We start from the raw sequence: 12,864 nt of genomic DNA, 5'->3' as shown, positions 1-12,864 counted from the left end.
CATCCATTCTCTTTATAGCATTGATGGCAATCTGTGATTTTTTTTGGTTTAGTTTTAATTGTCTGTCTCTCCCTCAAAGCTGTAAGCTTCTGGGGAGAACAAGATGGCGGAGTAGTATGACACTGAGCTCGCTTCCCTCCATGAACATATCAAAAATACATCTACACGTGGAGCAAATCTCACTGAAAACCAACTGTAGACTGGCAGAAAGACTCTTCTACAACCAAGGTTATAAACAGAGATCCGCATGGAGTTGGGTAGGAAGGGAGGAGAAGAAATCAGGTTGGGACCTGTGCCCCTAGGAGGAGATACAGAAGAGGAGGGGATATCACAGGCTTGGAGATCCTCCCTGGGAGTGAGGAGTTCAAACACATATTGGGTACCCTTGGGGTCTGGAACCAGGAAGATAAATTCCTTTAGCTGATTTGAAAACCAGTGGGACTTTTAGGACAAACTGAGACTCCACTCATAAAGAGTGCACACAAGCTTGCCTACTCCCGGGAACAAGATGAAGAAAGCAGATTGAAACTGCCTGGGGCACTGACCAGCTTCCCACCACTGCCCCAGTATGTGCCTGGCCTGCACCAAGTGCTTGCTCCAGCTCCTCTAGCTCTGGTGTAGCTCCCCACTAGGGTGAAGGCTTCCATTGCTGAGGAGAGTGTGCACTTGTGGGGGTGGGGTGGGGGTGGACAGAGCTGGTCCAGACCTGGCACTGCATCTTTTTTTTTTTTTTTTTTTTTTTTTTGCAGTACGTGGGCCTCTCATTGTTGTGGCCTTTCCCGCTGCGGAGCACAGGCTCCGGACGCGCAGGCTCAGTGGCCATGGCTCACGGGCCCAGCCTCGCGGCATGTGGGATCTTCCCGGACCGGGGCACGAACCCATGTCCCCTGCATCGGCAGGCGGACTCTCAACCACTGCGCCACCAGGGAAGCCCTGGCACTGCATCTTAATGGGATGAGCGTATCCATTGCTGGAGCTTATGGAGGCAGTGGATCAGGAGCTGTCTGGAGCTCCGACTGGTGTGCTGGGACCATCCCAGCACACACCTAGCCCATACAGGGTGCCTGCTCTGGCCTCCCTTGCTCCAGAACTGCTCCCCTCTGGGATAAAGGTGCCATTGCTGGGAGGGGGAGAACACACATTTACAGAGAATGGAACCAGCTTGGACCCAACCCACAGGGTTTCTGCTCCAGCACCATGGGACCTGCCCTGCCCCTGACAGGGTGGTGATGACCACTGAGCATAGGAGAAGGCTCATCTCACACCTGGCTCTAGCTCTAGCCCCTCCATCTCCAGCCCTCTTCCCACCAGGGTGATAGCTGCCAGCAGACCCTGGGGAAAGATGTGACTCATGTTCACTTCAAGATTCAGCTCTTCCACCAAAGCCACTGGGCACACATAGACTGCATAGGGACACTCCCACACAAGAACACTCCTTCGAGACTGGGATAGGTAACTGTTTCATGTACTTTCATAGAGACAGAGACAGTTAAACAAAATGAGAAGACAGAGGAATATGTTTGAAACAAAAGAACAAGGAAAAAACCCTAAAAAACAACTAATGAAACAGGAATAAATAATTTACCAGATAAAGAGTTCAAAGCATTAGTAATAAGAATGCTAACTGAACTTGGGAAAAGAATAAATAAGCACAGTGAAAAATTTGACAAGGAACTAGAAAATATAAAAAAGAACCAGTCAGAGCTAAGAATACAATAACTGAAATGAAAAACACAATGGAAGGAATTAACACCAGACTAGATGATACAGAGGAACACATTAGTGATCTGGAAGATAGAATAATGGATATCACCCAATCAGAAGAGCAGAAAGAAAGACAAATAAGAAGAAAAATAGAAAGCAATGTATGAGAACTCTGGAATAACATTAAATGTGCCAAACATTTGAATTATAGGGGTTCCAGGAGGAGAAGAGAGAGAGAGAAAAGGGGCAAAATGTATTGGATGAAATCATGGCTGAAAACTTCTTGAACCTGAAGAAGGAAACGAATATCCAGATCCAGGAATCACAGAGAGTCCCAAACAAGGTGAACCCAAAGAGACCTGTGCCAAGACATATAATTAAAATGGCAAAAATTAATGAGAGGATTCTAAAGGCAGCAAGAGAAAAACAGAGTAACATACAAGGGAACCCCCATAAAGCTATCAGCTGATTTTCCTGCTGAAACTTGGCAAGCCTTTGCAAGCCAGAAGGCAGTGAAATTATATATTTAAAGTGCTTAAAGGAAAAACCTTACAACCTAGGATGCTCTACCAGCAAGATTATCATTCAGAATTGAAGGAGAGATAAAGAACTTCTCAGACAAGCAAAACCTAAGAGTTCATCAATACTAGCCAAACCTAAAAGAAGTGTTAAAATGTCTTCTTTAAGTGGAAAAGAAAAGGCTATAACAAGAAGTAAGAATTTATAGGAAAGGGAAAATCCCACTAGTGAAGGCAAATATATAGAAGAGGCTGTGGATCAACCACTTAAATAAGCTAGTATGAAGATTAAAAGACAAAAATTATTTAATCAATTATAACTACAATAAACAGTTAAGGGATAAACATGAAGATGTAAAGTATGACATCAAAAACACAAAACATGGGGGAGGGGAGTAGAAAAATATAGCTCATTTAAAATGTGTTCAAGCTTAAATGACTATCAGTTTAAGACAAGTAGATACAATTATAGGTCAATGTATATGACCCCCATGGTTAAGCACAAATCAAAAATCTACAATAGATACACAAAAAACAGAAAGGAACATAGCATAAGACTAAAGAAACTGATCAAACCACAAGAGACTAAAAGAAGAAAAGAACTGAGAACTACAAAAACAACCAGAAAAGAAGTAACAAAATGGCAATTAAGTACATACCTATCAATAATCACTTTAAATGTCAATGGACTAAATGCTCCAATCAAAAGACACAGAATGGCTGATTGGATAAAAAAACAAGACTGCTGCTTATAAGAGGCTCACTTTAGAGCTGAAGACACACAGACTGAAAGTGAGGGGATGAAAAAGATATTTCACAAAAAATGAAAATGAAAAGAAAGTGGGGGTAGCAATACTCATATCAGACAAAGTAGACTTTGAAACAAAGTCTATAACAAAAGACAAAGAAGAGCATTATATAATGATAAAGGGATCCACATAAGAAGATATAACATTTGTTGACATATATGCACCTAACATAGGAGCACCCAAATATATAAAGCAAATATTAACAGACATAGGGGAGAAATTGACAATAATACAATATTAGTAAGGGACTTTAATAACACCCTACTTACATCATTAGACAGATCACCAAGACAGAAAATCAATAAAGAAACAATGGTCTTAAATGACACATTAGACCAATTGAACTTAACAGATATCTACAGGAAATTCCATCCAAAAACAACAGAATACACATTCTTTTCAAGTGCACATGGAATGTTCTCCAGAATAGATCACATGGTAGGCCACAAAACAAGTCTCAACAAATTTAAGAGGCTAGATATTATATCAAGCATTTTTTCTGATCACAACAGTATGAAACTAGAAAGCAACTACAGGAAGAAAAATGGTAAAAACACAAACACGTTGAGACTAAGCAACATACTATTAAAATCAATGGGTCAATGAAGAAATCAAAGAAGAAATCAGAAAACACCTTGAGACAAATGAAAATAAAAACAGCTTTCCAAAACCTATGGAACAAAGCAAAAGCAGCTCTAAGAGGGAATTTTATAGAGATACAGGCCTACCTCAAGAAACAAGAAAAATCTCAAATAATCAAACTAATCTGCCAACTAAAGGAGTTAGAAAAAGAACAGTCAAAGCCTAAAGTCAGCAGAAGGAAGGAAATAATAGAGATTAGAGAAAAACAAATAAAATAGAGATAAGAAAATAGAAAAGACCAATGAAATGAAGAGCTGGGTTTTTTTTTGAAAAGATAAACAAAAATGATAAGCCTTTAGTCAGGCTCATCACAAAAAAAGAGGACAAAAATAAATGAAATAAGAAATAAAAGAGGAGAAATAACAACAGATATCACAGAAATACAAACCATCATAAAATAATATTATAAATAATTATATGCCAACAAACAGGGCAACCTAGAAGAAATGGATAAATTCCTAGAAACATACAATCATTCAAGACTGAATCAGGAATAAATAGACAATCTGAACAGACTAATCACTAGTAGTGAAATCAAATTGGTAATCAATTAAAAAACTCCCAGCAAACAAAAGTCCAGGACTGGATGGCTTCACAGGGGAATTCTACCAGACATATAAAGAATGGCTAATACCTATCCTTCTCAAACTATTCCAAAAAACTGAAGAGGATGGAACACTCCCAAATTCACTCCATGAGGCCACCATTACCCTGATACCAAAACCAGACAAAGACACTACAAAAAAAGAAATTTACAGACCAATAAATTCTGATGAATATAGATGCAAAAATCCTCAACAAAATATTAACAAACTGAATTCAACAATATGTAAAAAGGATCATACACCATAATCAAGTGGGATTTATTCCAAGAATGCAAGGATGGTTCAATATCCACAAATCAATCAATGTGATACACCACATTAACCAAAGGAAAGATGAAAATCACATGATCATCTCAATAGATGCAGAAAAAGCATGTGTCAAAATTCAATATTTATTCATGATTAAAAACACTCATCCAAATTGGTATAGAGGGAACATATCTCAACATAACTAAGGTCATTTATGACAAACCCACAGCTAACATCATACTCAATGGTGAAAAGCTGAAAGCTTTTCCTCTAAAATCAGGAACAAGATAAGGATGCTCACTTTGGCCACTTCTATTTAATATAGTATTGGAAGTTCTAGCCACAGCAATTGGACAAGGAAAAGAAATAAAAGGCACCCAGATTGGAAGGGAAGAAGGAAAATTGTCACTATTTCCAGATGACATGATACTATATATAGAAAACCCTAAAGTCTCCAAGAAAAATAATAATTTTAACTGATAAATTAAATTTAACCAATAAATAACTGATAAATGAATTCAATAATGTTGCAGGATACAAGATTAATATATAGAAAGCTGTTGCTTTTCTATACATTAATAATGAAAGAGAAAACAAGAAAATAATCTCATTAAAATCATGTCAAAAAGAATAAAATACCTAGGAATAAACTTAACCAAGGAGGTGAATGACCTGTACTCTGAAAACTATAAAACACTGATGAAGGAAACTGAAAACGACACAAATAAATGGAAAGATGTCCCACGTTCTTGGATTGGAAGAATTAATATTGTTAAAATGTCCATATTACCCTAAGGGATCTATAGATTTAATGCAAAAACCTATCAAAATACCAAAAACAGAACTAGAACAAATAATCCTAAAACATACATAGAACCACAAAAGACCCTGAATAGCCAAAGCAATCTTGAGAAAAAAGAACAAAGGTGAAGGTATCACAGTCCTTGACTTCAGACTATATTACAAGGCTACAGTAATCAAGGCTACATTATGGTATTGATACAAAAAAAAAAGATACAAAGATCAATGGAACAGAATAGAGAGTCCAGAAATAAACACACTCACAGTCCATTAATCTACAACATAGGCAACAAGAATATACAATGGGGAAAAGACAACCTCTTCAATAAGTGCTGCTGGGAAAACTAGACAGTTACATGTAAAGAATGACATTAGAACATTTTCTCACACCATATACAAAAATAAGCTCAAAATGGATTAAAAACTAAATATGAGACTGGAAACCGTAAAAGTCCTAGAAGGAAACATAGGCAGAACACTCTTTGACATAAATCATAGCAATATTTTTTTGGATTCATCTCCTAATGCAAAGGAAACAAAAGCAAAACTAAACAAATGGGACCTTATGAAACTTAAAAGCTTTTGCACAGCAAAGGAAACTATGGACAAAACAAAAAGACAACCTACTGAATGGGGGAAAATATTTGCAAATGATATGACTGATAAGGGGTTAATATCCAATATATATAAACAGTTCATACAACTCTATATTAAAAAAACAAACAATCCAACCAAAAAATGGGCAGAAGACTTGAAAAGACATTTTTCCCAAGTAGACATACAGATGGCTAACAGGCACTGAAAAGATGCTCAACATCTCTAATTATTAGAGAAATGCAAATCAAAACCACAGTGAGGTATCACATCACACCTGTCAGAACGGTTATCATCAAACAGACCACAAATAACAAATGTTGGAGAGGATGTGGAGAAAAAGGAACCCTCAAATACACTGGTGGGAATGTAAATTGGTACAGCCACTATGGAAAACAGTATGGAGGTTCCTCAAAAGACTAAAAATTGATCCAGCAATTACACTCCTGGATATATATCCAGAAAAAACAAAAACAGTAATTCAAAAAGACACATGCACCCCAAGGTTCATGGCAGCATTACTTACAATAGCCAAGATATGGAAACAACCCAAGTGCCCATCAAGAGACGATGGGATTAAGAAGATATGGTATACATATATACAATGGAATATTACTTAGTCATAAAAAAGAATGAAATACTGCCACACAGCAATGTGGATGAATCTGGAGGCTATTATGCTTAGGGAAATAAGTCCAACAGAGAAAGACAAGTACTGTATGTTATCACTGATACATGGAATCTAAAGAACAAAGCAAATTAATGAATATAACAAAACAAACAGACTCACAGATATAGAGAACAAAGTAGTGGTTACCAGTGGGGAGGGGAGAGGGAGAGGAGCAATTTAGGGGCAGGGGATTACGAGGTACAAACGACTATGAATAAAGTAAATAAGCTACAAGGATATATTGTATAACATAGGGAATATAGTCACTATTTTATTATAAATTAATTCTTCTAGAATGGCATCATTTTATTTTTTTAACATCTTTATTGGAGTATAATTGCTTTACAATGTTGTGTTAGTTTCTGCTGTACAACACAGTGAATCAGCTATACGTATACATATATCCCCATATCCCCTCCCTCTTGTGTCTCCCTCCCACACTCCCTATCCCACCCCTCTAGGTGGTCACAAAGCACCGAGCTGATCTCATTGTGCTATGTGGCTGCTTCCTACTAGCGATCTATTTTACATTTGGTAGTGTATATATGTCAGTGCCACCCTCTCACTTCGTCCCAGCTTACCCTTCCCCCTCCCCGTGTGCTCAAGTCCGTTCTCTACATCTGCATCTTTATTCCTGTCCTGCCTCTAGGTTCTTCAGAATTTTTTTTTTTTAGATTCCATATATATGTGTTAGCATATGGTACTTGTTTTTCTCTTTCTGACTTACTTCATTTTGTATGACAGACTCTAGGTCCACCCACTTCACTACAAATAACTCAATTTCATTTCTTTTTCTTGCTGAGTAATATTCCATTGTATATATTTGCCACATCTTCTTTATCCATTCATCTGTCAGTGGACACTTAGGTTGCTTCCATGTCCTGGCTATTGTAAATAGTGCTGCAATGAACACTGTGGTACATGACTCTTTTTGAATTATGATTTTCTCAGGGTATGTGCCCAGTAGTGGGGTTGCTGGGTCATATGGTAATTCTATTTTTAGTTTTTTAAGGAACCTCCATACTGTTCTCCATAGTGACTGTATCAATTTACATTCCCACCAACAGTGTAAGAGGGTTCCCTCTTCTCCACATCCTCTCCAGCATTTATTGTTTGTAGATTTTTTGATGATGGCCATTCTGACCGGTGTGAGGTGATACCTCATTGTAGTTTTGATTTGCATTTCTCTAATGATTAGTGATGTTGAGCATCCTTTCATGTGTTTGTTGGCAATCTGTATATCTTCTTTGGAGAAATGTCTGTTTAGGTCTTCTGCCCATTTTTGGATTGGGTTGTTTGTTTTTTTGATATTGAGCTGCATGAGTTTCCTGTATATTTTGGAGATTAATCCTTTGTCAGTTGCTTCATTTGCAAATAGTTTCTTCCATTCTGAGGGTTTTCTTTTCCTCTTGTTTATAGTTTCCTTTGCTGTGCAAAAGCTTTTAAGTTTCATTAGGTCCCATTTGTTTATTTTTGTTTTTATTTCCATTTCTCTAGGAGGTGGGTCAAAAAGGATCTTGCAGTAATTTATGTCATAGAGTGTTCTGCCTAGGTTTTCCTCTAAGAGTTTGATAGTTTCTGGCCTTACATTTAGGTCTTTAATCCGTTTCGAGTTTCTTTTTGTGTATGGTGTTAGGAGGTGTTCTAATTTCATTCTTTAACATGCAGCTGTCCAGTTTTCCCAGCACCACTTATTGAAGGGCTGTCTTTTCTCCATTGTATACTCTTGCCTCCTTTATCAAACATAAAGTGACCATATGTGCGTGAGTTCATCTCTGGGCTTTCTCTCCTGTTCCATTGATCTATATTTCTGTTTTTGTGCCAGTACCATACTGTCTTGATTACTGTAGCTTTGTAGTATAGCCTGAAGTCAGGGAGCCTGATTCCTCCAGCTCCGTTTTTCTTTCTCAAGATTGCTTTGGCTATTTGGGGTTTTTTTGTGTTTCCATACAAATTGTGAAATTTTTTGTTCTAGTTCTGTGAAAAATGCCATTGGTAGTTTGATAGGGATTGCTTTGAATCTGTAGATTGCTTTGGGTAGTACAGTCATTTTCACAATGTTGATTCTTCCAGTCCGAGAACATGGTATATCTCTCCATCTGTTTGTATCAGCTTTAATTTCTTTCATCAGTGTCTTATAGTTATCTGCATACAGGTCTTTTGTCTCCTTAGGTAGGTTTATTCCTATAAAAACTATTTTTTAAATTTATATTATATTTATTTATTTATTTATTTTTGGCTGCACTGAGTCTTTGTTGCTGGGCGCAGGTTTTCTCTAGTTGTGGCGAGCAGGTGCTACTCTTCGTTGTGGTGCGTGGTCTTCTCATTGCGGTGGCCTCTTGTTGTGAAGCATGGGGTCCAGGCATGTGGGCTTTGGTAATTGTGGCACACGGGCTCAGTAGTTGTGGCTCGCAGGCTCTAGAGCGCAGGCTCAGTAGTTGTGGCGCACAGGCTTAGTTGCTCCGCAGCATGTGGGATCTTCCTAGACCAGGGCTCGAACTTGTCTCCCCTGCATTGGCAGGCGGATTCTTAACCACTGCGCCACTAGGGAAGTCCCCTTATAATAACTTTAAATGGCATATAGTCTAAAATAATTTTGAGTCACTATGCTGTACACTCGAAATTAACATAATATAATAAATCAAGTATAAATTTTAAAAAATGTGTATGCTCCTTGTGTGTTTACTACAGTCTGGCACAGTGCCTAATTATCAGTTTTCAGTATGTATTGAATGAATGTTGCCCCTTATCCCAGTCACAGATGAAGAGGGCAACTGGATCCAGGGGTATGTGTTTTGAATATTCTTTTTCAAATATGGGAGGTGGGTCAGATGGAGCGCATTAGGCCGTCCTTGTGATGAATCAGTCCTTCTAGTGAGTGAGTAAGTGAGTGAGGCTGTCTCCAGACAAAGAGTGAGGGTGGGGGAAGCAGCTTGCAGACTTGCAACAAAACAGAAGGCTGTCCTTGGCCTGCCCAGAAACAAAGCAGGGCCCTATTCACCTTAGCAGCCTTCATGATGACTAATAAATGAGTGAGCCCCGATCCCATCCCAGGGCAGTGCTCCTTTTGTTAATGTGTTAGAAAAAAGTCAAACTCTTTGACTCAGGTAATTATAAACCCTTGCTAAGCTCAGGCTCATCAAAAAAAATTGTACTTGAGATATCATATTAGGTACAACAGGTCAAATATGTCCTATTCCTAAAGCAAGATTTGACACCAAACAAATATTTCCCATGAAAGTTTTTTTTTTTTTTTTTTTTGTGGTACGCGGGCCTCTCACTGTTTTGGCCTCTCCCGTTGCGGAGCACAGGCTCCGGACGCGCAGGATCAGTGGCCATGGCTCACAGGCCCAGCCGCTCCGCGGCACGTGGGATCTTCCCAGACCGGGGCACGAACCCGTGTCCCCTGCATCGGCAGGCGGACTCTCAACCAGTGCGCCACCAGGGAAGCCCCCATGGAAGTTGTTGTCTGCATTCTAGGAAATGATCTGCTTTGTTTAAATTCACGGCACCCAAAACTAATTTAACTGCTCTTCTGCCCCGTCCCAATGTACTGGCTAAATTCTGTGGATTACATGAATAGTACACAAAATTCACTTCAATTTTAAAATAAGAAAGGTGAATGATGCATCCTGTGCCCACCATCAATGATCCAAGAAGAGAACTGATTTTTTGTGACCTGGCCATGCTTTGCATATCTCAGCAGTTCTCAATCCTGGCTGCACCTTAGAATCACCTGGGAGCTTTAAGAAAAATACTAATGCTCAGTCCACACCCTAGACCAAAGGAATAAGAATCTCTAGGAGTGGGGGCAGGGGCTTTAGCATTCTTTAAGCTGCCAGGTGATTCCAGGGTGCAGCCAGATTATACCTCAGCTGCTTCCCTAGAGGAGTCTCCTGTAATGTCTGCTCCCTGCTTGTCCATCCTGGTCACCTTTGCATTTCTTCATGTGGTTTTTGGCCTGAAACCAGCCAGGGAAGAGGGAATGCTAAACAATGGGAAGCAGAAGGCAGAGTCTCCCAAATGAGGGATCAGAAATTTCTAACATATCCGAAGGAATGGAGGAACAGCAGGACTGTTTGAAGGATACGAGGATTCAAAAGATAGGAAATATCACTGGAGATGGTTTATAAAGTCCTTGTTCAATTCTAAGACACTGGTTTTACTGCAAGATCCTACATCTAATTTGGATTTTAAGAATGAATTTTCACCTATTCATGCTTCTAAGGCTTGATTATATAAGCTTTCCTCTTTCCCTCTCCTATTCCTTTCTCCCCTCTTCTAAGTTTCTGTTTCCTTGTCTTCCTCAGGCCCATCAGTTTCAGTCTTTCCCTCCCTTGCCCCTCCCTGTCTCTCTCCCTCTAATCCTTCACCAGCAGCTCATGTTCCTCCTCACCCCGTCCCCAACCCAGACCTCTCCTGTTCTCTCTGTGTCTTTGTCTCCCTGTCTCTGTCTCTCTTCTTTCTGGTCTCTTTTCTTCCCACTCACTCTCTGTTTTCGTATGTCTCTGTATCTCTGGGGGTCTCTGTCTCCATTTCTCACTTTCAGCTTTTCTGTCTCTCTGCCTGTTTTTGTTTCTCTCTCCCGCCCATATCTTTCTCTTTCCATCTCTCTGTATCTGACATTGTAAGAGTCTCTCCCTCCCTCATTCACCTCCCCACCTTTTGTCTTTCTCCCTCCTGATTTCTTTCCCTCCCAACCTCCCTCTCCTGTTCACGATCTCTTCGTGTCTATGTGCATGCATATGAAGGCATCTAGGTGTCCAGGTCTCTCCCCATTTATTTCTCAGTCTCTATCTCTTTCTCTCCATCTCTCTCCCTCTCTCTATCTCTGTCTCTTTCTCTTATCTTTTTTTCCTCTGGGTATCTCTTTCCATGTCTCTTTTTCTGTTTCTCCCTTATCTTTCTCTCTAGCTCTTTCTGTTTCCCTCTCTTCCTCTCACCCACACACTACTCTGTGTGCTTGCTCTCTATCAGTCCTCTTGTCTCCATGACCTTCATTTTTGTAACGATTTGTAGGCAGGGGCCTTGACTGAGCTTGGCTTCACCCAAAGATGCCTGCATTTTCCTTACTGACTGAGAGGAGAGAGGATGGTGAAGAAACACAAGTGAGCGCACACGCATCCTAGTGCCTTTCTTATTTCCCCCGAGACACCACGATACTGCCTGCAGGCCTGGAGCCGGATGAGCGGGGGTGCTGGCAGCCTTCCTGCCAGGGGAGCACAGCCCGTGCAGGCCGCTGGGTTGGGAGGGGTGCTGGGCGGGGTGTGGTTACCGCTGCCACTGGAGTCTGGCTTCCTCTCTGGTCTCAGCCCCTTCATCACACAGATGCTCTCCATGACCAGCTTGACAGGACCTGGTGGGTTCTGCATCGACTTCACCAGTGAGATGTCTGCTGGGTTCAGGGTGTCCAGTGCAGCGAGTGCAGCCTCCAGGGCCGGCATCGCCTTTGCCACATCCCCTTCACATTCGTTCTGCAGGCGGCACAGAGACAGAAGGGGTGAGTGCCTGGTGCCCGGCACACTGCGGGTGAAGCAAGCTCTGCTCCTGGGGGAAGCAGCAGAAGTGATAAGAGGTGCCTCCCGCCCCAGTGTCCTTCCAGGACACTGCTCCATCCCGGAGGTTTGCATGGCGAGGGTGGCTCTCACAGGCAGCAGGGAAGCATGCATGCATTTGGGAGCTGTGGTTTGGATGCCTTGGACATTTGAGAATTTACCAGTTTTGCGATCTTAAAAAAATCAAGCTTTAGGTTTTTAACGAATTCCCAAGAGATATATGCAGTGAGTGACCTCATACCCATTGACCAAGGATGGGTTGAGAAGATGAGGTAAAGAATGAAGCCTAGGGGTGAGTGACAGATGGGAAGGGGATTAGGGCAAGTTTGGGGAAGAATAAGGCATGAGGGGTGGGAGAATGTCAGAGATGGGGTGAGGGTCTGGGATGCACTGTAGCTCAGAGATGGGGTAGGCGTGGAGCTGGGGACAGGGTGGAGTTTAAGGCAAGACTTTAAGGAGGAGGAATGGGGATAGAGATTAGAGCTGGATAGTGAGTTCTGGGAAAAGGAGACCGTATATGTTTTGTCCATTATTTCTTTGTTTGAAAACAAAGCTAATATAATGGAATATTATTCAGCCATAAAAAGAAATGAAGTAACAATTCATGCAACAACACAGATAAACCTTGAGAACATTATGCTAAGTGAAAGCAGCCAGATAGACACAAAATGCCACCTGCTCTATGATTCTATTCACATGAAATGTGCATAAAAGGAA

At 40.6% G+C, this 12,864-nt stretch overlaps 1 protein-coding gene across 1 annotated transcript in view; it reads right to left on the bottom strand.

Moving 5' to 3' along the window:
* DNAH3 (dynein axonemal heavy chain 3) overlaps positions 1-12,864 on the bottom strand; it is a 170,133-nt gene that overhangs the window by 26,537 nt on the left and 130,732 nt on the right. Inside the window, 1 exon segment of the mRNA XM_082644527.1 lies at positions 11,868-12,066. Within this exon segment, the coding sequence (XP_082500653.1) occupies positions 11,868-12,066 (199 nt within the window).

This window comes from Mesoplodon mirus (assembly GCF_964341445.2).
Source record: "Mesoplodon mirus genome assembly, chromosome: 15".
In the NCBI taxonomy this organism is placed as follows: domain Eukaryota; kingdom Metazoa; phylum Chordata; class Mammalia; order Artiodactyla; family Ziphiidae; genus Mesoplodon; species Mesoplodon mirus.
This window is presented reverse-complemented; position numbering and strand designations above follow the sequence as displayed.